Here is a 27,483-nt window from a genome sequence, read left to right on the forward strand (position 1 = left end):
CTTAGAAAGGGTTATGGTAAGTGTTCAAAGTGGCCAGCACGAGCTTCTATACAACGCCTATGGAGACGAAGTAGGGCTGTTAGTGTATCTGGCGTAATGGCAGCACAGGACGATTTTTTTCACGTAGCTCATCGATTATTGCTGGTTTTTGTCGATATGTCATTCTCGACGATCCCCGAATCAGGAGACCGTGGTGGGTACTCAACAGGACTTCTTCGACCAACTTTCCGTCCGGGTAGAATTTTATCAGGTACAACCTTAACATCTCGATAGTTCTGAGATGAGACTCCATCTTGTTGCATGTAAAAAAAAAACATTTACACTTTTCACTTCACCCTCTCCAGAATGCGTCATACACTTGACCGACTCACTCCACTTTCGCATGCTCCCTATTTAACTGATTATTGCTGTGATCAGGTGAAATGTTGCAACATCGCAGCACTGGACGCCGGCCTTGCATCTGTTCGTGGTCAGTCGGATCTTCCCTTGTGCACATCTTCAATTGTTCCGAGGCTTCGAATTTATCGCGAATATGGACAATTGTTCGATGTGTTGGTGGGAGTGTTTCGAACACTGCCAGTGCCGTTGTACCTCGTGAATGTTCTCGTACTTCCAGTACAGCCTTGTGTTCAACAAATGATAAGTGAACCTCAGCAGCCATTGTTGCTACTCATCTTTGTTGCTGCACTGGCTCCTTCCACTACCAATCATCTGCACATGCGTGGCATAAATTGCCAGCTCTGCCTACCACAACAAATTTAATACCTTACACTACACTACACATTGGATTAGTGATTGTAAATCTTTTTGTTCAGAAATTATTTCATTACAAACAGTGAGTACATTTTTTTTGACCCCTCTATGATATTACGATTAATTTATAACATCGCGTTATACTACTATTTAAAAAAAAAAAAAAAAAAAAAAACCGTAGATTGGATCTTCCGGAAATTGCTTACATTAGAGCTATTCTATTCTATTCCTACGTAATTCGGCATAAGTCTTCTACGGTTTCTTACACAATATTTTACAGGAATGTTTTTTCATGATTTTGTCTCAATTTAATCTCCGGAATATCTCTCAACTGTGTAGGATCTAACTTTATTTCAATTTTAGCATTCGTTGTTTCAAACACTCGGGCTAAAATTTATTGTAAAATAAAGCAAGAGAAAACAAATGTTTCGGAAATAACCAGAACTTGACTGAGGCGGCCAGGAAGTGTGTTTAAATTGTTATATAAAGTAAATTATTATCCATTGTTGTTAGAATATACAACAACTTAATTGGTTTTGGAACGGAATTCTCGTTTCTTAGAATTAGGATATTCTGCGTATCTGATTGTACAGAACATCCAACTGGAAATTCGAATTATCGATACTGTACTTACTTATGTTCATAAACTTTAATTGGATGTATAGGTCCATAACGTACTTGATATCCATCAAACTAGGTAGAGTATAATATATGTATTTCGTTCTGAAAGATTTGCACTCGTTTGGCAAAGCCGACCAATTCAAGTACTATATTTGAAGTACAGACGTGGGCTTTTCCTCTTCTGTGTGCTTTTATCCCATTCGGCAACACAAATGAAAATTAAGGGATTAGAATTTTTTGGGCTGTCGGCATCTATGGCCACTTAGCCCGTCACTTATATGAGAGATCGACGTTCCTCGGTGAGCACACTATCCGATGAAAGGGAAGGAAGAAAGGATTGGGAAAGGAAGGAAGCGGCCTGGGACCTATGTTAGGTACCATCCCGGCATTTGCCTGGTGAAATTGAGGGAAACCCGGGAAAAACCTCACTCAAGATGACTGACCTGAAAAAGTCGTTACACTTTTTCGACCAAGTGTCTCCACCGGGAATCAAACCCGGGGCCGCTCGCACCGTGGCTAGTCTAGGCTTTTGTCATAATAACCTACTACAATACGATAATTGAATTAGGATTTTCAATAGTGCTTAATTATGTAATGTCCTTGAATATGATGTGCGCCAATATTTAACTGGTTCTCTTCGGCCTGTACAAATTCGAAACAACAAATATATTAGACAAATTTCATATGTGTCCTCATCCACACTTAAACATGGGGAAAAATTATCCCTCCTCCTTTAATAATTAAAAACGAATAAAAATCTCTAGTCACACGTTTGCTCTGTAGTCTTCTTCCAGCTTCTTTACGGTTTCGAATTTCCACAGGAGAGACGTAAGTAGCTGAATTTTGCTTAATTATTTAGTTTAAAATAAAAATTAAGAAAAAATACAAATAATTAAAAATTACGGTGTGTTTATTTTCCATAGAAAGTATTTACATCGCTTTCTTCTGAAAGAAAATATATATGATGAACATTTATCACCATAAAGCAAAATTTACATGTTCTTCACATCCACTCCTTTGCAAACAGCTATTTACCACACTCTCATACATACATTGCCTTTGGAACATTAACAGCAAATACACACTACACTACAACAGAAGTGTACCAACACACAAACAAGACCTTCACAAAGAAGATAGGTAAACAAGTATTAATTTTGGAAGAATCAAAAATTATCTGGAAGTATATGATTGGCACAATAATGTTTCAAAATATTCTTACTATTATCGTTATTGTTAACAATATATATGCTTTTTATCACAAAGGAGGGAAATGTTTTCATTTTTGAGCAATTTCCCTGCAGCAAAAGTTGCAGAATGGTCCTGGAACAAGGAAGCAACAAAAAGAATACTATGCTCATTAACAAATGTGTGTCACCTATCAAAGATGTATGAATTTGAAATACAAACAAAGGTTCCGTACAACTTCAAAATTTTCGTTCTTTTCTTAAAAAAATAATGTATGCGATGAAAAAGACTTCTTTTGGAACGTTAATACTGTTTTCCGTTTCAACACTCATTCGTTCCTAGCACACCGAAACAACAATGGAAGTTTTTTTTTTTCTCTCTCTCTGAGGGAAAAAATAACTAGATGATTCTGGCAACAATTGTTTGCCTTTTGAAGGCTGCAGATACTACCAAACACTACGGTAACTAGTTTATCTGTACTCTTGTGATTCACGTATCATGATGCTCTGAATGCCGATAGCCAGCTTCTAAGTTCACACGAGCTTTTTGTAAGATTTCATGAGTTCTGTGCAGTTGTCGACAGATCGCCTTCTCCACTTGTTTCTTGTTCTTGTTAGCGACTTCTAGTTGACTTAATGTTTTCTGTAGTGCTCTTGTTGTTTGCAGTAATCGGCGTTTCAATCCTTCATTTTCCTCCTTCAACTTCACGAACTCTGTATCAAACTTGTCTCCTACAAAGAAAAATACCCGAAATATATTAATCCAGATTTTTTTTTTTAACCTGACTTACAGAGTTTCATTATTTCCTTTAGAAAAAATGTGATTAACCTTACATTTTTTCTTTAGTTGAAGCTAATAATTGTATACAAAGAAATTGCCAATAAATCACATTAGTTATATATATATATATATATATATATATATATATATATATATATATATATATATATATATATATATACACCTTATCAACATTTTACTTTAAATGTACATTATGCTCCTCTAAACAATACGATATTAAATGGAAAGTTTGGTTTTCAAATTCTCTAATTACACATTTTAACCATTTAGAGTGGTGATAAATGCACGTGAATGATGATTTTAAAATGAGTAAAATGTGAAATAAACAGAACGTCGAGAGAATCCACACGAATAGTATGTTATCTATCATAAGCTCATATACGGGTAGTCTGGGATAAAACTAGAGATCCTTTGAACCACAGGTAAGTGCTCTATCACCAAGCTTCTCCCTCCCGCACAAAAAAAAAAAAAAAAGTTATGATTATATAAAATTTCAACTCTTTACCACAAAGCAAAGCACATTTACAGATGTATTTTATAAAAACAATGGGACTTCACATGTGTAGATCAATAAATTTAAGACAAACTAATAAGTTTCCAGACCTTTCCTTACAGACCGGAAATTTGGGTGCGCAGTTTATGGCATCATAACTGTTCGGCACCAAACTCATTTTCTCCAATTTTGGGTATTTTTCATTGTCTTTACTAGGTAAGAACCTTAATCATCATCTTTGGGTCAAAATCATATATTAGAAAGGAACTGTTAGAGAAATTGAAAATCTTCAGATAGTACGAATATATGGCATTCACACGAGGGAAACGCAGCCAGAATGCATACGAAAACGTACTTGACAAAATGAAACGTTAGGTTAACATATGCTAGTAGAAAAATAATTAATATTTTCTGACCAGAATATATACTTATTTATTGAAATTAAAATAAGGCGTAACAGTTTCAATAACGTTATCTTCGAAGTAACGTATGACGAAGATAACATTAAGTTACTGAAACTGTTACACCTTATTTTAATTTTAATAAATAAGTATATACTCTGGTCAGAGAAGTATTAATTATTTATATAGCAGTTGCAGAGTCGAGATGGATGTAGTTGCATGTTAGAGATTCAAATTACGATTTTACTCTTAGATACGAGTCACAAATTAATAATTGGTAGGGATAAAATTAACTTCAGTTATTGAAACAACGGTAAGTATCCTATTCGGTTTTATGCTTTGTTTAAAATGCATTTTATAAATATTCTTCAACTGCTCAATCCTTGTTCTCAGCGATAACGAGAATGCTTTTATACTCTGAATTCCAAAATGGAATTAACTTATATTTTCTAGTTCATTCTTAATGTCAGCAATAGTTATATATACACTTTACAAAGGTTCATCTTCAATAAAACATTATTTGTTATGTGACTTCGCCATTTTCCAATTAGCATACACTACAAGGACAAATTTCACTTTTTCTTCCCTAAGTATCTCGTTACTGTCTACGTCTCAGTTAATATTTGTTGATCACATCTGAAGTGTGAAGATTGTTCACAGGCAACATGTTGGTAAAGGAAAGAATGCTGGTCCGATCTCAAACCATGAGAGTTTGTGGTAGACAACACTGTGTCCGTGAGTTTTCTTTGGATTTTCCACTTCCGACTTTCGTCATTCCACCATTCACTTACATTTGCATCTATTTCTTTTAGCTGCAAAAATACAACTTGAAACTGAAGATTTTGTGTTAACTTTTCGAATAAATTGCCAAAAGAAAGATGTTAGATATAAAGAGAGAGAAAAAGGTTTCACATCTTGTTATTTTTCGACGAGGGTCTTAACATCTTTCTATTCTAACTATATAGTCCTTTCACTCAAGAACTATTTTTCAAGCAAAACAAAGTATGTATTTTATATTACTTAATAAGATGATGGCCCTACCACTAATTCCTTTGTCATCAACCATCTGTGGTAAATATCTACATACGGAGTTAAAATTAGTAAAACGAGACCGAGAAATTACACAATTTGAAGTTTCACCATAATCTCATCATATTACTGGCTGATCTAATTATAAAACTAGTTTACTAGGTTGTCTATTTTTTTTTTTTTTTTTTTTTATCTTTTAAATAAAAACAAAAATACTTTACGCCAAGACCAGTACAAATGTACAGTTTTAGACTGAGTGATTCTCACTGTATGTCTTAAAGTTCATTCATTTTCCAGAAGTAAATCAATATACCATTTTGTTACTACATTTTTATTTCTATCTCAATGTATGAAATTGAAAACAAACTTTATAATATTACGAAACTTTAAACAAGGAATGCATCTTGAAATCAACAACAATATTCTCAAAACTATCAACAAACATATCTTGATACTATTTGTGTTTAACGTACGGATTCACAGACGTACTACAATAACATTTTAAGTTTAATATAATAGAAAATCTGACTCATTATCGTTCTTCGTACCTCGAGTATCACTTCCGTCTCCTCTGGATTCATAAGAGCTTGGGAGCACCACTTCAAGCACCTGGTGGTGACTATGCAGTTCCAACAGTTTATTTTGGGCAGAATCTGAATGACTCGCTTGCACGGGTGGATCCAAACTTGAAAAGCGACCTGTATCACTTTCGATTCCGAGATCTGGCGAGGAGTAGATGTTGCGAGCAGATATATCGCCTGACTGATGGACGTTGAACCAGTAATTATTACAGGACTGAAAAATAAATACATAAATAAACATAGACTTTGTAACTAAACTGCTGACTAGGGCTCGGATTTCTATGACCTAGTAGCTTTGAAAATATGCATATCTTTATGCCCTAAAAACGGCAAAATATTATCTAAACTGTAACGTAAAAAACATAGCTTCACACTACTAGAGCACTTAAGCATCCTCGAACTGTATTCAGTAATGCCAGATTCATTGAAAAAAATATTTAAAAAATAAACGAATTCAAATAGCCCTCATACTCGAAAAATGTCAATGTAAAAATAAAAAAGACATCGTACCACATGTACCAGTGATGATTTCAGAGAGTGATCTGAGGGGGAATTCTGGCAGGATTACATCTCCTATTGTACTTCATGTGGATTACAACTATTTTCACAGTACTATCATACAGGAACCTCTTTTCTGTCGTACTACTTTCAACCCCCATATTGAAAGTCTCTTCTGGATGTAGATTTTTAAAAAAATTCACTACTATTAACAAAGAAACGAGACTTTGGGTTTCACTGTAAGGGAGAAGACAAAAGCTACGTAGCTAAATTTTTTTTAACAAGAAGTGAAGCGCCTAAAATAAAACAAAAAATATGCTTTTACACCACTTTGGACCCAAATACAATCTAAAGCTTTTTAAAAAAGTTCAAATATGCACTAAAATGTGAATAAAAATCGTATTTGTGTTCACAGTCAGAAAGGTACTTGTATTTAATTAGACACATAAAACGATACCAGTAAAAATATGACATGTCATAGAAATCGTACCCTTACTAATTACGATTTTTGATGTCGAATACCAATAATAATCATTTAAAATCTGGCTTTTACCTTGAGAAAATAATTTCTGAAAAATAATAATAAATAAAAAACTCAAACAACAACATACTGTAAGGAATGATTCGAATTGGGATTCTGAATCGCCTTACCGGATAATTGAACATGTCAGAGATTCTCGAAGGGTGAATGTCTTTGCTGCCATACACAGAAGGAAGATTTATAGGTCATTTTTCTTTGTAGAGAAAAATGTCAATTGAGGTTGATATCTTGAGATAATTTGGATAATACCACAATTTGAAGAGGAATCGTTTTCCAACAAGATGAAGCTCCTCCCACGTCCCATCAAGACGTGAGAAAATATCTCAATATCATCTCTTACAGCACTGGATAGGTTGCACTGGTCCTGATAGTGAAGCGTTGATGAAACTGACTCCGAGATTTCCATATGATTTTTTTTTTTTACGGACTTTCATCACAGACAGAGGTCTCTGGGCCACCATTGCTTCGAGATCTCATGGAGCTGTTTTTTTTTTCTTTCTTTCTTTCTTCCTCTGTCGTAACAAGAGAGATGCTGATTCGAAATGGGAGGAAATTGATTATCGACTTATCATCTGCCATGTCACGATGGAAGTCCATATTTAATCTCTGTATGATAGACGAACTAATATCATACCAGGAGGCACTATTTCTTAGAAAGAGAGAGAGAGAGAGAGAGAGAGAGAGAGAGAGAGAAAACAGATATTACCTTACTTTTTGAACAAAATCAATCCTTATGTCACATCAAGGTCTCGAGGATATTTTTTCAAGAGGGTACAACTATTTTCGGACATCTTGTGTATACATATGAGAAAGAAAATGAGTTATTTGAATTGAAAGTTGAGTTTAGTGAATAATTCTGAACATAAAGTCATTGTTAATGAATAACAAGTGTAATAATGCTTCTGATAAGATTCGATGTTTTATCAAACACGAAAATACCCGTTAATAAAGGAGGAAAAGATACAATTTTTTTTTTTTTTTTTTTTTAGTTTAATGTTCCACGATTATACCCTTTAGGCTAAAGGAGACGCATGATTAGTGAAAGTAAATGACTGTAAAATTATTTTTTTGTGCCCTTCCGCCCGGAATTGAACCCAGGATTACGTGCACCAAAACCACACGCACTAGCCACTAAACCAACTGGGCTAAGAAAAAGATACGTAAAGACACTACATGCAAGAATAAAAACACTATATAGACACTATATATTTACCTGATTGTAGGCAGCTTCAAATTCTTCAAGAGTTTGATCAGAAACATAATCTGACATTTCGCTTCTCTGCCGAGTAAATGACATCTGTAAACTGGACATAGCTGAAGAGTCACCACTATCTTTAGCAGAATTATCGCCAATAGTGATTTCTGGCTTTCTTATATCATCTGGCTTGTTGGAAGTATCATGAGCTGAAGAAAGGGAGCCATCTTCTTGGATGTAATCAAAACTGGAACTACTACATGGGGACAATGTGTCGATCTGAGCTGGCAATATTGTTGTGCATGTACATGTGCCTGTGGGAGTACAACGCTAATTAATTACTCTTAATTATAACTATGGGAATATATATTCAAAACAATATCTGCAAAGCATTCTTAGTATAATTATTTATAAATGTTACAAGGTACATTTTATAAGAATCTAACCTACCTTGGTACTCTATTGTTTCTTTATGAGATCATTCTTGAATTTCGACTCTCTCGGGAGCCTTGAACGCGAGCTCTTCATTGTTGGTCGGACACCCACTAGTTTACAGAACTTAGATAATTTGTCCTTTTACGGGGAGAAAAAAAAATAAATAAAAGATGCCAAAATATGAAGAAAAAGTACTGGGTGCAAAGTAGGTTAGATATTTATGTTCTTAGCAATTCAAACCTTGTATACTATCAAGGTTGTTCTTTGAGTTTTGCAGTGGGTATTCACATTTTTAAAAAGTATTATCAAAATTCTGAAAATGTTACATATATCTTCGTGGTACTCACAAAAATGCTATAATGTAAACAACCAACAATTCTACGAATTCCCTTACTTGTTGAGCAGTAGTATGTCTAAATCAATCATGACGTCATATGTTTTGGTGATATACTAATCACCAATAAGGAAAATATTGCATTCACTGGCCATTTTTAGATTGCTAAGTACTAAAAAAAAGTTGGTTGTCAAATTTGAATATTATATTCAATTATGAGCACTATTTTAAAAAGAAATGTGAAAAAACGATTAAAATTCAATGTCCAGTTTTAACAAATGTAACAATTCGGTCTAAAAAGCTATAAACTTCTTAATTATCATTGATTGATATTTATAAAATGATAGTGGCAATTGAAGACGTTATACAGTATTCAGCTATGCATTACTTATGGAAATTAGTTGAAATACTGTTGTTGTGACGCCGGATTTGATATTTCCCAGTTACCACTATCCTCTTTAATATTTCTTACTTTCTATGCGTTTCGTTCTTTATCTAATGAACCGTTCTTTATCGAATGAACCGCACATATAATTTATTTTTGTGTCTGTCTGTGTATTAGTATTTTTATATACTTCTAACATAGAAAAATAATTTTAAAAATCTCATTAAGAAGCTCACATATTATATAACAGAAATTTGCGTACTTTTTACTCACTTTTGTTTACTTTCCCAAGGATAGTTTGGTTTATACACCGTATTTGCATGAAATTTAACAAAAGAGTTCAGTATTGTTACCCTTGCGTACAAGTTTGTTTCTCGTTGTGGATTTTTCAGTGAACAAACATGTGTGCATGGATTTACTAGCGTTACTTCTATTTCATTGCCCTCCTTGCTGTTATTTCCATATGAAGGGTACAGGGAAAAAACAAGGAATGTCCATGTATGTGTTTTTTCCGGTGCTTTGTCCTATCTGTTGGTGACTCTTGGTACTATTTGACTGTATATGTCATGCATGCGTAAATGAAGAAATGTCCATGTAAAAGGCGACAAAAGACGTAACTAATTCTATTCTTTTTACGCAGTTTTCAATATTAAAACGCCGTTTTCCCGAAAATGCAGTTTTGTGACATTCCTTCTTTTTTCTCCTTACCCTTCATATAGTCTCGTTTAGCCTACACTACAACAACAATGAGTATTCAATATTTAATATCACTTAAAACACGCTAAATACCTCTGGAAATGGACACATCTATATTAACTACTGAAGGAGCTAAAATGATTATACTATTAGATTGAACTCTCAGGAATGTGCCTCCCACCTTCGTCAGCGGCTAATTTATTTACATAAACACATACTGCTGATTCAATCAGATCTCATGGCTTCCATTATATAATGAAACAAATTTTTACCGGTATGATTAGGCTTTCTAGTAACACGTTAAATAACCACTGACGAAGATAGGGATTCCCATTGAAAATGTCAGCATAGGTAAGATTTAGAACGCATTCCTAAATTTAATTAAGTGTCCATATTAAATTCAAATAACGACTTACCAGAATGCTGACTACACACATGGATGTCTTGCTCAGATAGCTGCTCTCTAGCTGCCGTCACATTTGATTTATCACCTCTCCTCCATCTTCTTCGCGAAATATACAGTTCATACTGCTCAATATTTCTCTCTAAGCAAGTAATTTTAGTTTTCAACTCTTCATTTTGACTTCCCAGCTCCTTCAACATTTTTTCGTGTTTACTGCATTCTTGTGTATCTTCCTCTGAGCTACGAATTTGATTCTCTAACAGCTCCAATCTCTTCAAACGGTCCTCGCAGCTTTTTAATTCATTCTCCGTTTGTTTTTTGTCTCGTGATAGTTCGATAATTTGATTCTGTTGCATCTTCACTTCTTTTTCTAATTTTATCTTTTCATTGTTAAGCTCTGTCTTCTGTAAGGTCAGTTCGGAGATAGTTAGCAGTTTCTCATTTAACTCGACTTGCATTTCTTTCATTTGGCTGTGACTCTTCTCACATTCACGAATACATTCATTATATCTCTCTTTCCAACGTGCAATTTCCTTATCTTTCGCCATGATACCTTCCTCTAATTTAATTATGGCTTCATCCAAGAATTTCACCTTTTGATTGGACACACACAGCTTCTCTTCTGCATCACGGTTTTGTCTCTCTGTTTCTAAAGTCTTCACTTCATGCTCTTTGATCTTGTTCTGCAGTTCCAGTATCATACACTGTTTCTCTAGAATATCATTTTCCCTTTCTTGAATTTGAACCTCCAGCGCAGATACTTTATCTTGTAATATCTTCATTGTTCTTGATGCATCTGTTAGTTCCTCTTCAAGTATAGCAGCTCGTCGTTCTCGCTCTTCGCTCTGTACTAATTGCGATGTCACTTGTTCCAGTTTAGCCTCCAGATTATTACATTTCATTCTTGCATCCTCCAGCTGATCTGTAGTATCTCGAACCTTCTTACAAAGATTTTTGACACTTTCTTCATTCTGGAAAACAAACATATAACTCAACAAAACATATTATTAGATAATGTTTATTTAGCTTTCACACATTTGGGTAACATTATAAAAATATATATCTCAAATTCTCAAGAACTATTTATAAAATGTTTCAGCTTTTCAATGTCAGCTTTGAGATAGTTCATAGTTTCTACCTGTTCTACTCAAATATTTTTCACGTTTTTCTGTACAAAGCTGCATGTTCAATGACACGAGAGAATTCAAAATTTTAGAACTCGGAGGGAAGATTTAAAAATCCAAACCAAACTTAAAATATGTCATATTCACATAAATATTAACGTATATGTAGTGTAACGTACATTGTTTGAAATTACTGCCATATTCATTATATTAAAAAATAAATAATTTAAGATATATGGTTTAATTAATATTTTCAAAACATATTGCATATGAAAAAATAAATATAGCAACGTTATCAATAATAATGGAATATTATAACTTCTCATATTACGGTAATATAGAGACAAATACTACAGTTTAGCCACATTGAATTAACATATTCTTTTATTCACAATAGAACACGCCAGAACTTCAGTTATTTTAATAGTATCCGCTTACTTACCTCATGCTAAATTGTAAAAGAAAGTGTAAACAGGTTCAACAGAGGGAAAAAAAAAAAGTTGGAAACAACTTTATAGCATTCGCTAGAAGTTCAAGTTAAGGTAAGAGAAATTTAGATTTCATAAATGCAGGCAACTTTTACAATATAACTACAACGTACTGTGAATCAAATTTTACTAAAAATCGTTACTGCTTTGCTACTTCGAAGTAGAATTTGAGCTTTATTCACTTCAAGAAATGTGTAACCCCCAAGTGTTTAATTGTCTGAAATCTAGTAGTTATTGCTTGTTCCACAGTCAAATGTATTAAATATAGTACTCATTAACTAATCCTAAGGAACATGAAGGTTCAAGGCAACAGAAACAATATCTCAACAATGGATTTGTGCTTGTGCCAATTAAATATAATAGCATTGTTACTACCAACCTTCCTCAGTTCCCCTTTCCATTTCCCAAAAACCTTTGTCCCACTTGCCTAAAAACATTTTACGTACTCCACGCGTACTTGCCAAACGATTGACGTGTCAAATCCATTTTAGCTAATAATTTGTTTGCATTTTACTGGAAGTACGCACGTGCGTTACGAAATCATCTTTCTTATTTTCCTCAGATAATATTTCTCACAAATACAGAAATTACAGCATCAATATCATACTTACTTGTCCACCAGAGATGCTTACAAAAATACTTTCCAGTTGCTGTCGTATAAATTCATTATGAATCAAGGAGGATTCTAACTTTTCTCGTTGCACGTGAATTTCTTCCAAAAGATGCATTGGAACAGGTACTGAAGACCCATTATCACCAATATGCTGAAAAGTATTAAAAATGTATTGAAATATTTTTGTCATACTACCGAAAATACTACGGATAGAATATATAGAATGACGTAATATATACGGTATTTACATGGTTATTTAGAATATACACATATAAACACTAACGAAGTATACTGATTTTTCCATTGCCAGATCATCTTCATACTTTATTCTTCGTATGTCTGCACTGGATTCCTTCCTCTAATTTTACGCGTATTTTAAGAGTTCTCTCTTTTCTTTCTTTTTGTACCGGAAGATCGCCTTACGATCAAAAGTCGCAGTACTATGTTAGTGTGTTTTGTGTATAATGGGAAAAATGAACTGTAAAGACTGTTTTACTTTGATCTTATGATTTTTACTTTTATATGTAGATCTGAATTTTAGTATAACAATATGTACTTAATATACTCCTTTTATGAGAATAGTGTAACTATCAGTTTTAATCCTTTGTTCTTCGATCATTAAGTTCATAATATTATTATTGTAAACATTTTATTACTATTCGCAACAATCTTATAACATTTGTGTAGAAACAATATTTGCATACTGTTCTCTTCAATGTAAAATTAACGACATGGAAATACATATCGGCATCTTTATTAAACATTATACAGCGAATAAGTTTGATCATTAAGAACCTGCCTTACTAAAAATAATACAAAATTTACAATTTTTATTTTGCTTGTTTATTCATAAGTGAAAGGAGATAATGAAATGCAACTTAGCACAATCACAGATAATGTTATTCTACAACATAAAATATGAACCTGAAGGATTTTCAATGTTGCCAGAAAAACACCGCCCCAAATATTTAAGTTAAGACAGCGACTAGATGAACGATTTCAACTGCTTTTGGTTACGTATCATGCTGTTTTGGTTTCCTGTGAACTACTTTTTAAATAATAGTTGCATTTAGTTTCTAATAAACAAAATACTTTTAACATACAGTTATTAAAACTTAATAATAATGTTATTTAAAAAGTAGTTCACAGGAAATCAAAACAACATGATACGTAACCAAATGCTGTTGAGATCAATCTCAAAAGGAACAAACTGTGTAGGTTGAATTTAAGGACACAAGAATTCGAAAAAATCACATTTTAAGATTGATATTCAGCATCATAAGATATATTCGTAAGAAACAAATTACTGCAAGCAAATGGCAGCAGGAGAAAATGAAATTAAAAATTTAAGTGATATCTCCCAGGGAAAAAGAAGGTAGATTCTTCTATAGATTATTAAAAAATTCTTTCACTATACTCTTTTGCAAAAGATCTGCATTGGACAACATGACTTCACATTCATTTGGTACACATGAAACTGAAGCAAAACACCAGAAACATAGGTAAATGTAATGTTTTTTTAGCATTAAAAAATCACGTACTGCTTTACAAACTTGTATTCTATTAATTATCTTCCAATAGTAGATTAAATAAAGCTGAGGGAGCTATATGGGTACAAGCAAGTTTTTTAATTCTTCACTGAATACCTTAATTGATTGAATTAATAGTATTCAATTGCAATGTACGGGAATTCGTCAGAATATAATGAAAAAAAAGTTACCAAGTATGAGTTAAAATAGCTACACTTGAAATGAAGTTTTCTGTGAATTTAACATCATCTACCACTATTATTTTACGAAAGCAACAACCGAGGTTTCGAACATTGCATTAACCCTCCGTTTTTGTACCCTGCTTTCGTCCACAGTTGCAAAGCAAATACTTTGTGCAATACCTAATAAAATGGAAAGTTGATAAAAGAATAAAAGTTTTTAATGCATTAGGTGACAATTTACTTTCAAAAGTAAAGTTATAGCCATGTTTGTGATGGCCCCTCAATTTCAAGTAAAAAGCAAACAGATGTAATATAATGTCGCGCAGTGTAAATATTGTGGAAAAAATACAGAAAATTGCTTGAACTAGAAAAACAAACCATTGAACAAAACAACGTTTATTTTAAAATAATAACTGTATGACAGTTTCGCCAACTAACTGAACATATTGGCTTCATCAGACACTGTCAAAACAGTGGCACAAAGCCAATATGTTCAGTTAGTTGGTGAAAGTGTTACACAGTTATTACAAGGTGTCTACTAAAATTCCAAAATGAAATTTCGTGACTTTTTCGTGACCTATTCTTCTCCAAACCATAACATTTAGTAACATTCTCAAGAGTGAATTTGAGTGCGAATTGGGCCAAATCTTCACGCATGCGATAGAAGTGTGCTTTGCTTGCGATTTGGTAGTGTCTGAAGCCGACCACAGATATTTTTGGTGGTGAATTTTGACGTTTTATGGAACAAAATTTTCCAGTCTCTACTTATATTTGTACACATAAAAAAAATCGTAACCCAAAAGCCAAATTTCGTGACTTTTTCATGACTTTCGTGACCGATAGACACCCTGTATTATTTTAAAATAAACGTTTGCTTTATTTTTCTAGTTCAAGTTATTTAAGATAGCAAAGCTAAAATGAACCAGTTAGTTATAGAAAATCAGTGAAATAATTTCTCAACAGTGTTTCTAGTTTAAACTTATCCAGGAAATACAAAAAGGACTACAGTTGATTCAAATATTAGCAGTACGATTACTTATAAATGTGAGAAAATCTTTCTTCAATACTGGGAGGCGAACAAAGAATGGAAAACATGTTTTAAAAAATGCGAACCTAACGATCGTATGCTGCTTTCCTTACAAGACTACTTTCTTACAAAATAAAATAACTGCTTACCTCAACATTTGTCGACTTATCCAACATTACCTCTTCTCCTACGTTTGTGGTGTTAACACTGGTGTCTCTTGTATCACGTTTCCCACATTCCTGGGATGTCAAATGCTTTCCAAAAGATTTGTAGATAAGAAGCTCAGTCCTCAAAGCGTCATTCACTTGTTCCATACAACGCAGTTTGTTCTGAAGACGTCTCACTTCAGTCATTTCAGATCTAGTTCGTTTACCTGCAAACAGGAATGAACAGCATTTGTAGACCACAATCCACAAGATATATAAAAATATACCAAATACACATAGTATGCAGAGCATGCAAATATTACAAATATCTTCTGATATATCCTCCATTTTTTGAGACAGACGATACTAATCGTACGTTATATTAGTATGTTGATTTCCTATATGAAAACTATCGTTCCACATTACATGATGCAATATTTTGTCTAATTCTTTATTACAAAATTTAGCTCATACTAACAAGCTAAATTTCTTTGTCAAATTAAATTTATATCATTAAATAATATAAAAAGACAACAATGTAAACAACATTATTTACAAAAATGTAAACAACAATAAAAGAGATATTTTTTATACCAATTGTTAACTTATACTTAATATTCAACAATGTACTGGTGGTGTAAGAAAAATATTTCTTCATGGTATAGTTCATAACAATCTCCTATATATATTGTTTTTTCTTCTTAAAACAAAGGATATTGCAATAACAGAATTATTTAGTTATAAACTAAAGTAAATATTTTCATTACTTAAACTAACGAAATTTTCCGAGCATCATACAATTTCTTTATGACATCGTAATATGAAAAATAACGGTCCGGTTTCCGTACTATAGGTCCGTATAATAATAATAAATAGAACCGTTTAAAAGAAATCAGGATGTGAAATTATTTCAATATTTTCTTTTCAATTCAAATTATTACCTATATTATTTTTTTCGATGACAACTAATATTAAATTAATTGCTGAATGTATGAGTACTAACACACTGATAACTATAATTTATAGCTACAGACAAAAATCGAAATATATCTCAAGTTTCATCAAATTTTCCTTCTATTAGGGTCATGATGTCATAATAATTAAAACTATAATGCTTATTATAAAGATAATCTTGAGATATTAATCTCGATTTAGAGCTCGTAGTCTCACACAAATTCATGTAGATCAATTTTAGGTATTAACTACAGAAGATTTCCACGATATTAGAACTACAATAACAAAAAGTTGTTTTATTTTGTTTCTTTTGGACAGAAAATATGAGATTATACAATGGATGTTCATTTAATCCCCAGATTTTTCCTCAAAAGGTATTAATTGTAGCTCGGAATCCTCACCGCAGGTACATGTGGCAACATTTCATGAAAACGTCTCAGCGTTATCGCTCACCTGAGCCCGTGATTGAGTCAATTGAGCGTTATCGTGATTGAGTCAATGTGTTACATGGTCCGTGTCAATGTGTTAAATTTTATCTTGAACTTGGAAAAACGGCTACACAGACATACGAAATGTTGCAAGCAGTATTCGGTGATGTATCCATTAAGAACGCAACCTTCCAAGTCAGTACACTTGTGAGATTCGATCACTGATTGATGGTCTATCAAATGCAGGAGAATCGAACATTTCCATCGACTCACTACAAAATCTTACATTTAAGACTTAGGAATGTGGTGTATCAACGAAATTCGTGCCGAGAATTCTCACACAGGATTGAAGACACTAGTGTCATCAACAGAGAACTGGAAAAAACAGCTACCAATGTTCCGACATTCCTGGTCAGTATCATCACGATAGTCATCCCAATGGAAGTCATCTGGACTCTCGATATCCAAAAAAACCAAACAAGTCCGATCCCGACTGAAAGTTTATTTATTTATTTATGTTTTCTAAGATCGCTCGGAATCACGTGTCACGATTTGTTCCATTAGCAAAACTGTCAGTTTGAAGATCTAAACAACTGTTACAATAGTTATGCGATTCCGTTTGTCGTAAACGTCTCGACTAGTGGGCACCTGACCAGTGATGTTTACAACATGACAATATTCCCTGACTTCAGGAATAATGCCGACTTCTTGAACAAAAACATCCACGTTGTACACCAACCCACCTACATCCTTCTACTCTAGCCACATGTTACTCTTTCTTGTTCTCCACTCTGAAATCCACCTTAAAAGGAAAACCATTTGACACTAACACGACAAGAATACTCCGGCCCATTCCACAATAGGGATTCCAGAACTGCTTCCAGCGATGGTGACAATTGAATTGATGTGTAGATGCAATAGGAAAGTATTTTGAAGGGAACAAACTCGAATAAGTGGTAAGTTTGCTTGTGAATGGGTGTATTTGCTTATATTTTATGTAGTCTTTATAGACAGCACAATGTGGAATATCCTTCACGTATTAACTTGTAACCCCTATTTGGAGGGTAGTCATAGATAGTGAAATACTTGATAAATCCGGAAGCAGTTTCTTTGTGATGTTCATCTCCAGTCATGTCTTGAGTAGAAATAGTGATGGTGAAAAGGTTCATTTTCCCTTCTTCGTCTGCCTGGGTGGCCTCGGAAATAGCAACAGGATTAAAACTGTTGTTGAGTACAGCTACAGTAGTCACTGATCACGGTTTTGCAGTATGCTTAGCCATTTTGAAAAATGGTTCGCTTGGAATCTGCTTGCTGTCGAAAGTTATCTGCTCGTTAGAAGGACCCGTGTACTTCTGTTGATTAGCTGTACTGTGTTGAACGGGAGCACATTGTGAGTCCATTTCTGAATTAGTTAGAGAAGTAGCAGGAGTTCCATAAATTACCCTATGATGAATTCGGAGGTGTGGTACTGAACACTAATCACATAACCCTATCCGTTGCAAGAGGTAGAGAGTATTCAGAAAGTGAGATTACCATCTTACATCTTTTCTGTCGAGTAGTACCATCACGAAGATAGACGATGCGTTTGGAATTTGAAACTTACATGTCAAGAGCACAAGAAATACACGTCCGATCTGGATCAACTCACCTCTTGTTCTATCAAAAAATATAATTTGTGTGTTGAGTGTTACAAGATGAAGCTGGAAAAACTGAGTACTGATATTTATACATGGTCACTACCGGTTGACCCCTTGACTGACTAGACTTGTTGGCTAATCACAGGCTGGTATTTGATGCATCATTTTATTAGCTGTCGGCATTTTGCCTCTCGAAAAGGGTATTTCACATAGAGTTTTGGGGCATTCAATCAGTCACATCAGACATCAGTAGAGGAGACATTAACACAGCAATGCTCCAACCAAGTTTGCGGCAAAGCAACCCTGCTCCCGTAGCAGAACAACACAGTGTTCCTAGTGCTGTGACTGTGCATAGCGAGCAATTGAGCTATCCTTGCTCTCGCCAGGCGAAGATCTAATGCCAGTGAAATGAACCACCAAACCAGTGCGCGCCACTTGTGCAAGTTTTCATACCAAGTGAACCGAATCTCTACGTGTAAGGAGGGGGCGTTTCGTGACGACTCGATCCCCGGGATACCAAGCTTCGCGCTCTGCCAACAGTCACTGGCAAGGAAACTGTACCCAATTAACACTTGGACAGATTAACATAAACTGATCCAGCGGCCCTTACGAGGGTCACATCATGAAACGACGCAAAACGAAGGTCCCATTGAAGAAAGACTCAATAGCTAGACCATCATCCATACTCCGAAGTTCTGCACGAGAAAAGATTAGTGTGAAGAACCATCAAGAAACTAACCCTGTGCTATATATCAAGAAAGCAGACTACACTTCACTTGGTGTCACATGACACGGAAGAAAAAATATGTCATATACACAAGTGCCAGTGCCGAAAGTAACCCGAAAATTCGCCTTAAGAGGAGGAGCAGCGAACACCTCAGTGTCAGTGTATTCCCAAATTGATAGTATACCACATTTCCTATTTGTTCGGCTGCTCTAGGTCGTGAAGTGTCTCCTTAACCTTTACTCTATTGGGCTGCACTGGGTTCTGCAATGCTCCTTAACATCAACCCACTCATTGTTCAGCTGCACTGGGCCGTGGAGTATTCCTTACGACGACCCGCTCTGTTCGGCTGCATTGGACCGTGGAGCGTCCTTACAAAATCTAACCTGAACCATACAAATCGGGAAGAAAAGGAATTGCAGACAGCCGTCTCCGGACGCTCTTTTTATGAACTTAGTTGAACTTATAATTCTAGTGTATTATAGTGTTTATAATAAAAGGTGGCGGATAAAAACACAAAGCTTCGTATATTCATTGCTCTACCATCCCGCTACCACAAAACATTGCAATATTCTTACATTGGTCTACGTGTTACGAATCGCAAGTGAACATACACACATATTAACTATTAGCGTTGAGGAATATCATGGTTTAGCTTCGAAGACTATTGATACATCCTCATGAAATCTATATGGGATCACCGAGAAATTATACGACTTCAAACAAAGGATCATCAAAATCGGTGCACTTATGTCAAAGGTATGCATGATTCAGGACATATATATATAAGGTGGTACGATAATACACTGAGAAACTGAAGGTGGTAATAGATATGAAATTAAGCAAAATATGTCTAATGAACATGGGTCGAAAGTGGCACCGTTTTACCGCGAAAGATATTCAGAAACCGACGAAAGCGCTGATATGATGTCGAATATATCATGAACGCGGAAAGATATCGCTGTTGGGTCAAAAGATTACACAGAAAGTCGACCCTGATAAATTCAATGACGTAGCGGTGACAGCAGAGTGGTCGCCGCGTTACAAGGATCCCTACAGACAGATTGCGAATTCACACACGTATTCCCCATTTGGAGGGATCCCCAATTAAAAGAACACAAGACACTCGAGAGCATATACTGATCATGCACTCGTCATATGCTCACCATTCAGTCATACTAATACTAGTTTTCATCTTGGCCTGATAATTATGACTATAGAGATCAATTTGTAAGACTCTACCTTACGCTCTTCACAAAGATCTTACATAGTGACTTACAGGAGTACTATTTTCATTTTTTAATTAATTACCCACTAACTGTGTACACTCTTACCATAAATTCACGTAAGTCTTTATCACTGTTAATTTTTAAGCTACGCATTTGTACTAGATATAACAATATAAAATACTTACTTGGTGTTCGAATTTCGTGAGATGTATCCTCAGAGTCCGAAGATTCATCTAGGCCATGTGATCTGGTCACTCGAGTCCGTGCATGAGCAGTCCTCTCAGCTGTTAGAAGGGAATCTTGTTCCAATCCAATTCGCGCCATGGACACATTACGATCTGGTTCAGACCACGCTTCTGATTCAGAATGCGAATTAGGTTGCTGTTCTTGCTGGGCGGCAATCGGTGTTGGTGGTTCCAGATGATGCTGAAGAGTCATAAACGTATTTGCACTTGAACTTCTTCTTACTTTCCCACAGCTTCTTGATACAAACAACGCTTGTCTACACGAGGGTCCATCATCAGGTACTTTGAAAAACGCATCTGGGTTTCTGAGGGGATTTATTTCTGATGCAGACCGCTGTAGTTTTGTTAAACCAGGATAATGAGGGGAATTCGAAACAGAATAGCTTGTGTGATAAATTTTGTGCACACCACATGGAGGGCAAGATGACATTTGTATTCCACAGGGCTTCGGTCGTAGAGGTGACATAAACTGTGTTGGACTTCTGACTTCTATATGGCTGTTGTAGAATGTCATGGACGACAAAGAATTCACTGGACACACAACACGTTTCTCTTGTACGATTCCAGCGCACGGACTTACACTAGACCTAGAACTTGGACTTTTATCTGGACGATCTGTTTCCCATATTGTTTTTACACTTCCACTAGAGTTTCTGGACACAACGTCACTTGGACATCCTGGACTAAGTCCCTGTTCGTTATTCGGAGCTGAAGTAGGAACTGTGGAATTGTCTTTCACTAGTTTCACTTTTTCACCGACCGTAATGGAAAGTTCAATATCACGCTGTTTCACCTCCTGGAGAAGAGTTTCAACTTCCGAACGCAGCCTACTAATTAGTTGAGATTGCTCCGATAGCAACTTATTTTTCTCTATGACGATTTGGTCCAATTTTTCAGCCTTAAGAGTCTGCTCATTTAATTCTTTTGTCACGGAAGAGAGTTTTTCTATGTTTTCTTCTAACTCTTTATTTTTTCTTTCGATTTCTTCATTCAGTTGAACTAATACACTGCTATGGCTCAAGTCAGGCGTCAGAGTAACGTCTCTTACAATATCTTCTTTCGTGGCAGAGACTTCGGTACTCTTTCCAGTTGGTTTACTGCTAGAATCTCCCTCTTCACACAAAGATTCCCCCCACACATCTGCTGTAGCACATTCCTGTAAACTTAAACTAGAATACTGTGAACTACTAGAAAGTCCAATACTGTCATGCGGTGTATGATCTGAAGATAAAGATGCAAAATGAGATAACGTAGTATTTTGCAAAAATGAGGGAAGCTGACTCAAGGACTGTGTAATGGAGAAAGTATTCAAAGACATGGACAGAGATTTTGACAACTCTCTACTCCTTTCAACAGCGACTTGTAAAGCCTGTTTTCGTTTCGGTGCTAAAGATAGATCTTTCCTTCTTAAGAGGCTTTCAAGGAAACCAGCTAATTCCTCCAAATGGCCACGAAGAACATTACAAACGTTACCGGATTCTACAAGATTGTTTTGAAGTATCCGTATATCATTCTCGTATTGTTGAATGGTCTCCTGATATGCTGCTGTATTAACGGCGGTATCCTGTTTCAGTGTGTCTAATTCTAACTTCAATCGGTCCCGTTCTTCGTATGCTTCTTGTGTTTGCTTCTGCTGTAGATCTTCTTTTAACATTTCTTCATACTTTTTGCACATTGACTGAGCTTCCTCTAATTCTTCTTTGGTTTTGATTAGTTCCAGTTTCGTTACTTGTAACTTGTTATCATTTTCACGTTCCGGCGTGTTTCTAAGTTTGTCCTTAAGTTCTTCCACTTTCTTAACCAGGTACTTCCTTTCCTCCAGACTCGACTTCAACTGATCGCGAAGAGACTGCAAATCATCACTAACATCCTCATTACGTTCACCCACGTCAACTGAATTATTATTATCTACATTTTGTCTCCCGAAGACTTCAGATGATGGCATATGGACATGCGAAATGTTTTGATTAAATGTAATTGACGGCGGAACGAGACAGTCTCCAGAAAATGATCTTCGCTCTCTAATGAGTGCTGATGGGAGATTTACGTGAATACCAAGCTCAGTAATCTTTTCTTGAAGAGATTTTAATTGTATATCTCTATTACTCACTTTCTGTTGCAAAGATAATATCTCCAACTCCTTTTCCTCAGAGATCTTGTTGAGTTTATCCTGCAGTTTCTCTATCTCCTTGTTTTTATCCCATAATTCCTTGTTAATCAATTGTTGTAAATTTGATGTATGTTTCCTCAGTTCTGCATTCAAACGTTCTATCTCTCCTTCTCTGTTCTCCAGTTCCTTGGTTTTCTCTTTAACTTCCGATTCCAGATCGGAAAGTTTCTTCAATTTCTGATCCTGGCTTCCTTGTTCAATAACTTTCTCTTCTTTATCATTTACGCGAGGAGTTAACGATTCTACGCGGTTATTCAATTCAACTATTGTTTGCTCTAGTTCTTGAATTTGTTTGATTTTACTTTCAATCTCTACTGCTTGATTTTCTACTTTCGTTTCACATTCTGCTAAGCGGGCTTCTTTTTCCCGGAGGCTTTTCAACATAGTCTGAAATTAAAAATAATAAATCAACACAGTTATACAACAAACTAAACAAAGAAGTAATAACCAAAGTATTTTTTATTCTTACTGAAGTATTCGAACATATGAGATGTGGCTAGAAAAAAAACGGACTGATTCTGCAAGACTTTTTATGGATCATTTTGTACATTAGCAACACTATCTCCTTCAAAATACTCCCCTGCACTATCCCTACATCGTTCCATATGAATTTTCCATTGCTGGAAACACTATCACCGGTCGTTTTCAGAAACTATGTTCACGATATCCATCACTTTTCTTTTCACAGCTTCTATTGTCTAAAATCCAGTACCTTTCAGTGTTGATTTCACCTTTAACATATATAAAGTCGCTTGAAGCAAAATCCGGCAAATATGATAGATGATCTAATACAGAGATTCCATGTTTGGCCAAAAATGTCTTCACTGACAGTACCGTGTGAGCAGGAGCATCGCCATGGTGCAAATCCGTGAATCACAGCATTACCACAATTCAGGTCATCGTCTTCTTACTCGCTCACAAAGGGTTGTCAGCACACTAAGGTAACAATGTTGGTTTAGTTTTACTCTCGAGTACCCAATTAACATACACAATTCCATAGATGTCGAATTGCTTTTTTTTTTTTTTTTTTTTTTTTTTTTTTTTTTTTTTTTTTTTTTTTTTTGCGAACTCTGGCTCTTCCAATGCGGTGATTGAGTTTGGTTTCAGGAACGTACATGAAAAACCACGATTCGTCGCAGGTTACACTCTCTCTTAGAATACAGGCTATTTTTCAATGTTCGTCAAAATGTAAGCACAAATGTCCATCCGAGTTTCCTTTTGTTTTAATATCAGGCTATTTGGTACTAATTTTGAACACTTTTTTTTTTTTTTTTTTTTAACTGACGAATCAATTCTCTTGATTTTGGCAACAGCTCGGATACTCAAGCGACATTTTTTTCGAATCACATAGTCGACTTTTTGAATGCCGGAGTCCGTGTCGGATAACGGGAAAGGTCATCCAGGACGCAGATTGTCTATGTCATCATTTACCATTTGAACCACTCAAAAAACTTATGTGCGTAATAAACAGTCATCTCCGTACACTATCTTTAGCAAACCGTAAGTTTCTGTCGCGGATTTTCCTAGTTTGAAAAGAAACTTCACGCTGATACACTGTTCCATTTTAACATCCTAGCGTGATCAGACTTAGAAAATAAAAAAACAGGACACTCTCAAAAGTGGTATATTTTGACAAATCTACGTATAATTATTATTATGTTGTTATGCCAATGAGGAAGAGGTCTCTAGCTTTCAAAATAATCAGTTTCTTTATTTATGCAAGCTTATTCTGATTTTAATTTTTACGAGGGCGAACTAAAAATTATCTACACTTTTGTCAACTTTTCTTACATTGCGCACTTTGTTTTCTGTCCTCTCATATTTTATTGTTATGCTGTTGTGGTAATGCTGTGAAAGTGTGATCTTAATTCCTCCATTTTTCTTCCTTCTGTTGCAGATATATCATGGCTGCTCCATTAGAAGTTTGCACTAAAGAGTAACAGCGAGCAGTGATCCGATTCCTGTGGTCGGAGGGTGTCAAAGGGTCAGACATTCATCGCAGACTATCATCGCAATATGGGAGAAGTGCACTATCACGTAAAACTCGAGAAGTTTAAAAGTGGTCGAACAAGTGTAACGCATGAAGAGAGAGCAGGACGGCCCTGAACCTCCACTACAGATGACAACATTCAGCAAACAAGAGATAGTTCTGGCGAATCACTATCGATGAGCAGCAGCTGCTTTGAACATCAGTCATGGCTCTGCCCATCAAATCATCCATGACGAGCTCGGTTTTCATAAAGTCTGTGCACGGTGGGTAGCCAAGAAAGCTTACTGCAGAACACAATCTCACTCGTCTTAGGGTCTGTCAACGCTTACTCACTCGCTTCAACAACGAAGATGATGCATTTTTAAGCAGAATAGTCATCGGTGATGAAACATGGGTTCATCACTATGAGCCAGAATCAAAGCGCCAGAGTATGCAGTGGAAACACCCTGGATCTCCGACGAAGAAAAAATTCAAGACTGGGTCATCCGCAGGAAAAGTTATGTTAACTATGTTTTGGGACTCACAGGGGCTCATAATGGCAGAGTTCATGGAAAAGGAAAAGACGATCAACAGTGCGAGTTATAGTGAAATGTTGGAAAAGAACCTGAAGCCGGCAATTCGCACAAACGCCTAGGTTTGCTGTCGAAGAAAGTTTTGTTTTTGCATGACAATGCACGGCCACACACGGCTCATCACACTATTGAAACCATCAACAAGCTGAAATTTATTGGAACACCCTCCCTACAGCCCAGACCTAGCTCCATCTGACTTTCGCTTGTTTGGACCACTCAAGGATGCTTTGCGTTGTCACCGATTTACCTCAGATTTAGACGTGCAAAATGCGGTGCAAAAGTGGCTTCACGACCAACCGAAAACCTTTTATTTGGAAGGAATACGTAAGCTCGTTGACCGTTGGGCCGAGTGCATTGATAAGGAGGAAGATTACGCACAAAAATGATGTGCATAGTATAACCCTAGCTTCATGTAAATAAACTATAGAATGAAAAGTGTAGATAATTTTGACTTGCCCTCGTATATTATTTTTTAACATTTTAACAGGGATCTGAATCGATTATCTCTTGAATTTATATGTTTTTGCTGACTGAATTTTTTTATGGAAGAGTGGAGCTATCCTTGAAAATGCTGTTCAAGCTCAAAAAAAAAAAAAAAGTACACTAAGTAGCTACGAGCCAAAAATGGGGTGTTATAAAAGAAGAGTTTTTCTCGGGATTCCCGACGACTTTCTGAAAAAAGAGACGTTCCCGTTTTAAAAACGAAACGTCTGTTGACCCTATACCAAGCACTTTTCCGACCGCTTCGTCCAAAGACCATACCGGAAGCTGAGCAGCTTGCACAATGGACAATTACTCATTCGATAGGCAAAGTATCATGAAATACACACATGCATCGACTGACCTTACGTGCGCACTGTTCACCAATTGCAAAAGCAATCCATGTTTTTTCTAGCCATACCTCGAACTTACTTTACATTATCCTTTAATTGTATTATTGTATCTTAAAATATGTAAGATGCGTCCTAAATATTAAAGCAATTCTACTAGTACTAATATTCAAATAATAATAATAATAATAATAATAATAATAATAATAATAATAATAATAAACAACTTCCGTGATTAGAACAAAAATAACTTTAGAGTTGGAACTTTCATACAAATATCTCAACAATTTGTGTGCACAGGATTACGTACAAAAAATATGCACAAAAATAAACATCACAAGTCATGATGGTGTATCGTCAAAGTATACGGAAGATTTTAAAAAATGTAAATACATAAAAAATAAAAAGCGTAAAGGAAACAAGCAATAAAGTATTATATCTCTCCTTTTGCTACGCTTCAACCAGCCATCACAGCTCAAGAGTTGATTCATTACTACTTTACTGTTTTCATAGTGTTAATAGATAATTGTGTGTATCATATATAGTAGTTTATAAATTGAAGTTTGTAACTTACAGTGTATAAATATTACACTGAACTGAAGTACCACTTACACTGCACTGAACTACCACTTATGTTACTAGAACATTGAATTTTACAATTGGATCACGGTGACTCAAGAGTAGAGAGCTCATCTCTGGTGCATGCGGTCCCTGGTTCGATCGATCCCAGCTCCTGCCAAATGGCCTTTGTAGTAAACACCACGTACATAGATTTTCTCGGGGTTATCCCGTTTCCTTACATCTTCTCATTTCATCATTATCACTCATCTCATTATTACAGTCTCCCTTAGCCCCAGTATATAATCATGGGACGTTGGTCCAAAAAATATATCATCTCCAAATGGATGGATAGTGTTCTTTAAATTACGTACTCTTTTATTACGGATACTCAATCATAACTTGTGATTTTTCAATAGTTTTAGGCATTATTGTCATCATATTACAGTAATTTTCTGCATGATCACTAATAATTAAGGTTAAAAAATACAACAAAATTACAGCCGTTATAGAATACTCTCATTGTATACACATTTAAAATAACAAATGCGTTTCCAGAACAAAAATGTGCGTTTTATATCTGGTAAGCTGTCTCATTGTATTACGAAGGTGCATGATTTATTGCTTACTTTTTTCGTTGGAGAAAATAAATTAAAAAAGAAAACTTACAAAAGCCCACCCTC

The 27,483-nt window shown here is 35.3% G+C and overlaps 1 protein-coding gene across 5 annotated transcripts in view; it reads right to left on the reverse strand.

The window, feature by feature from the left end:
• Positions 1-2,266: 2,266 nt before the first annotated feature.
• The window catches only part of LOC145672908 (uncharacterized), a 196,141-nt gene continuing 170,924 nt past the window's right edge, over positions 2,267-27,483 (reverse strand). For 4 of the 5 annotated variants that reach the window (XM_081742138.1, XM_081742131.1, XM_081742114.1 and 1 more), the window contains 7 exons: positions 20,621-23,237; positions 15,467-15,690; positions 12,578-12,730; positions 10,368-11,325; positions 8,120-8,415; positions 5,835-6,081; positions 2,267-3,293 (listed from right to left, as the gene is read on the reverse strand). In XM_081742138.1, coding sequence (XP_081598264.1) covers positions 3,052-3,293; positions 5,835-6,081; positions 8,120-8,415; positions 10,368-11,325; positions 12,578-12,730; positions 15,467-15,690; positions 20,621-23,237 — 4,737 coding nt within the window. In that variant the 3' untranslated portion in view covers positions 2,267-3,051. The remainder of the gene's footprint in view (positions 3,294-5,834; positions 6,082-8,119; positions 8,416-10,367; positions 11,326-12,577; positions 12,731-15,466; positions 15,691-20,620; positions 23,238-27,483) is intronic. The other variant, XM_081742121.1, reaches the window with a different exon arrangement.

The sequence above is a fragment of the Thermobia domestica genome, chromosome 2 (genome assembly GCF_964235325.1).
Source record: "Thermobia domestica chromosome 2, izTheDome1.hap1.1, whole genome shotgun sequence".
In the NCBI taxonomy this organism is placed as follows: Eukaryota; Metazoa; Arthropoda; class Insecta; order Zygentoma; family Lepismatidae; genus Thermobia; species Thermobia domestica.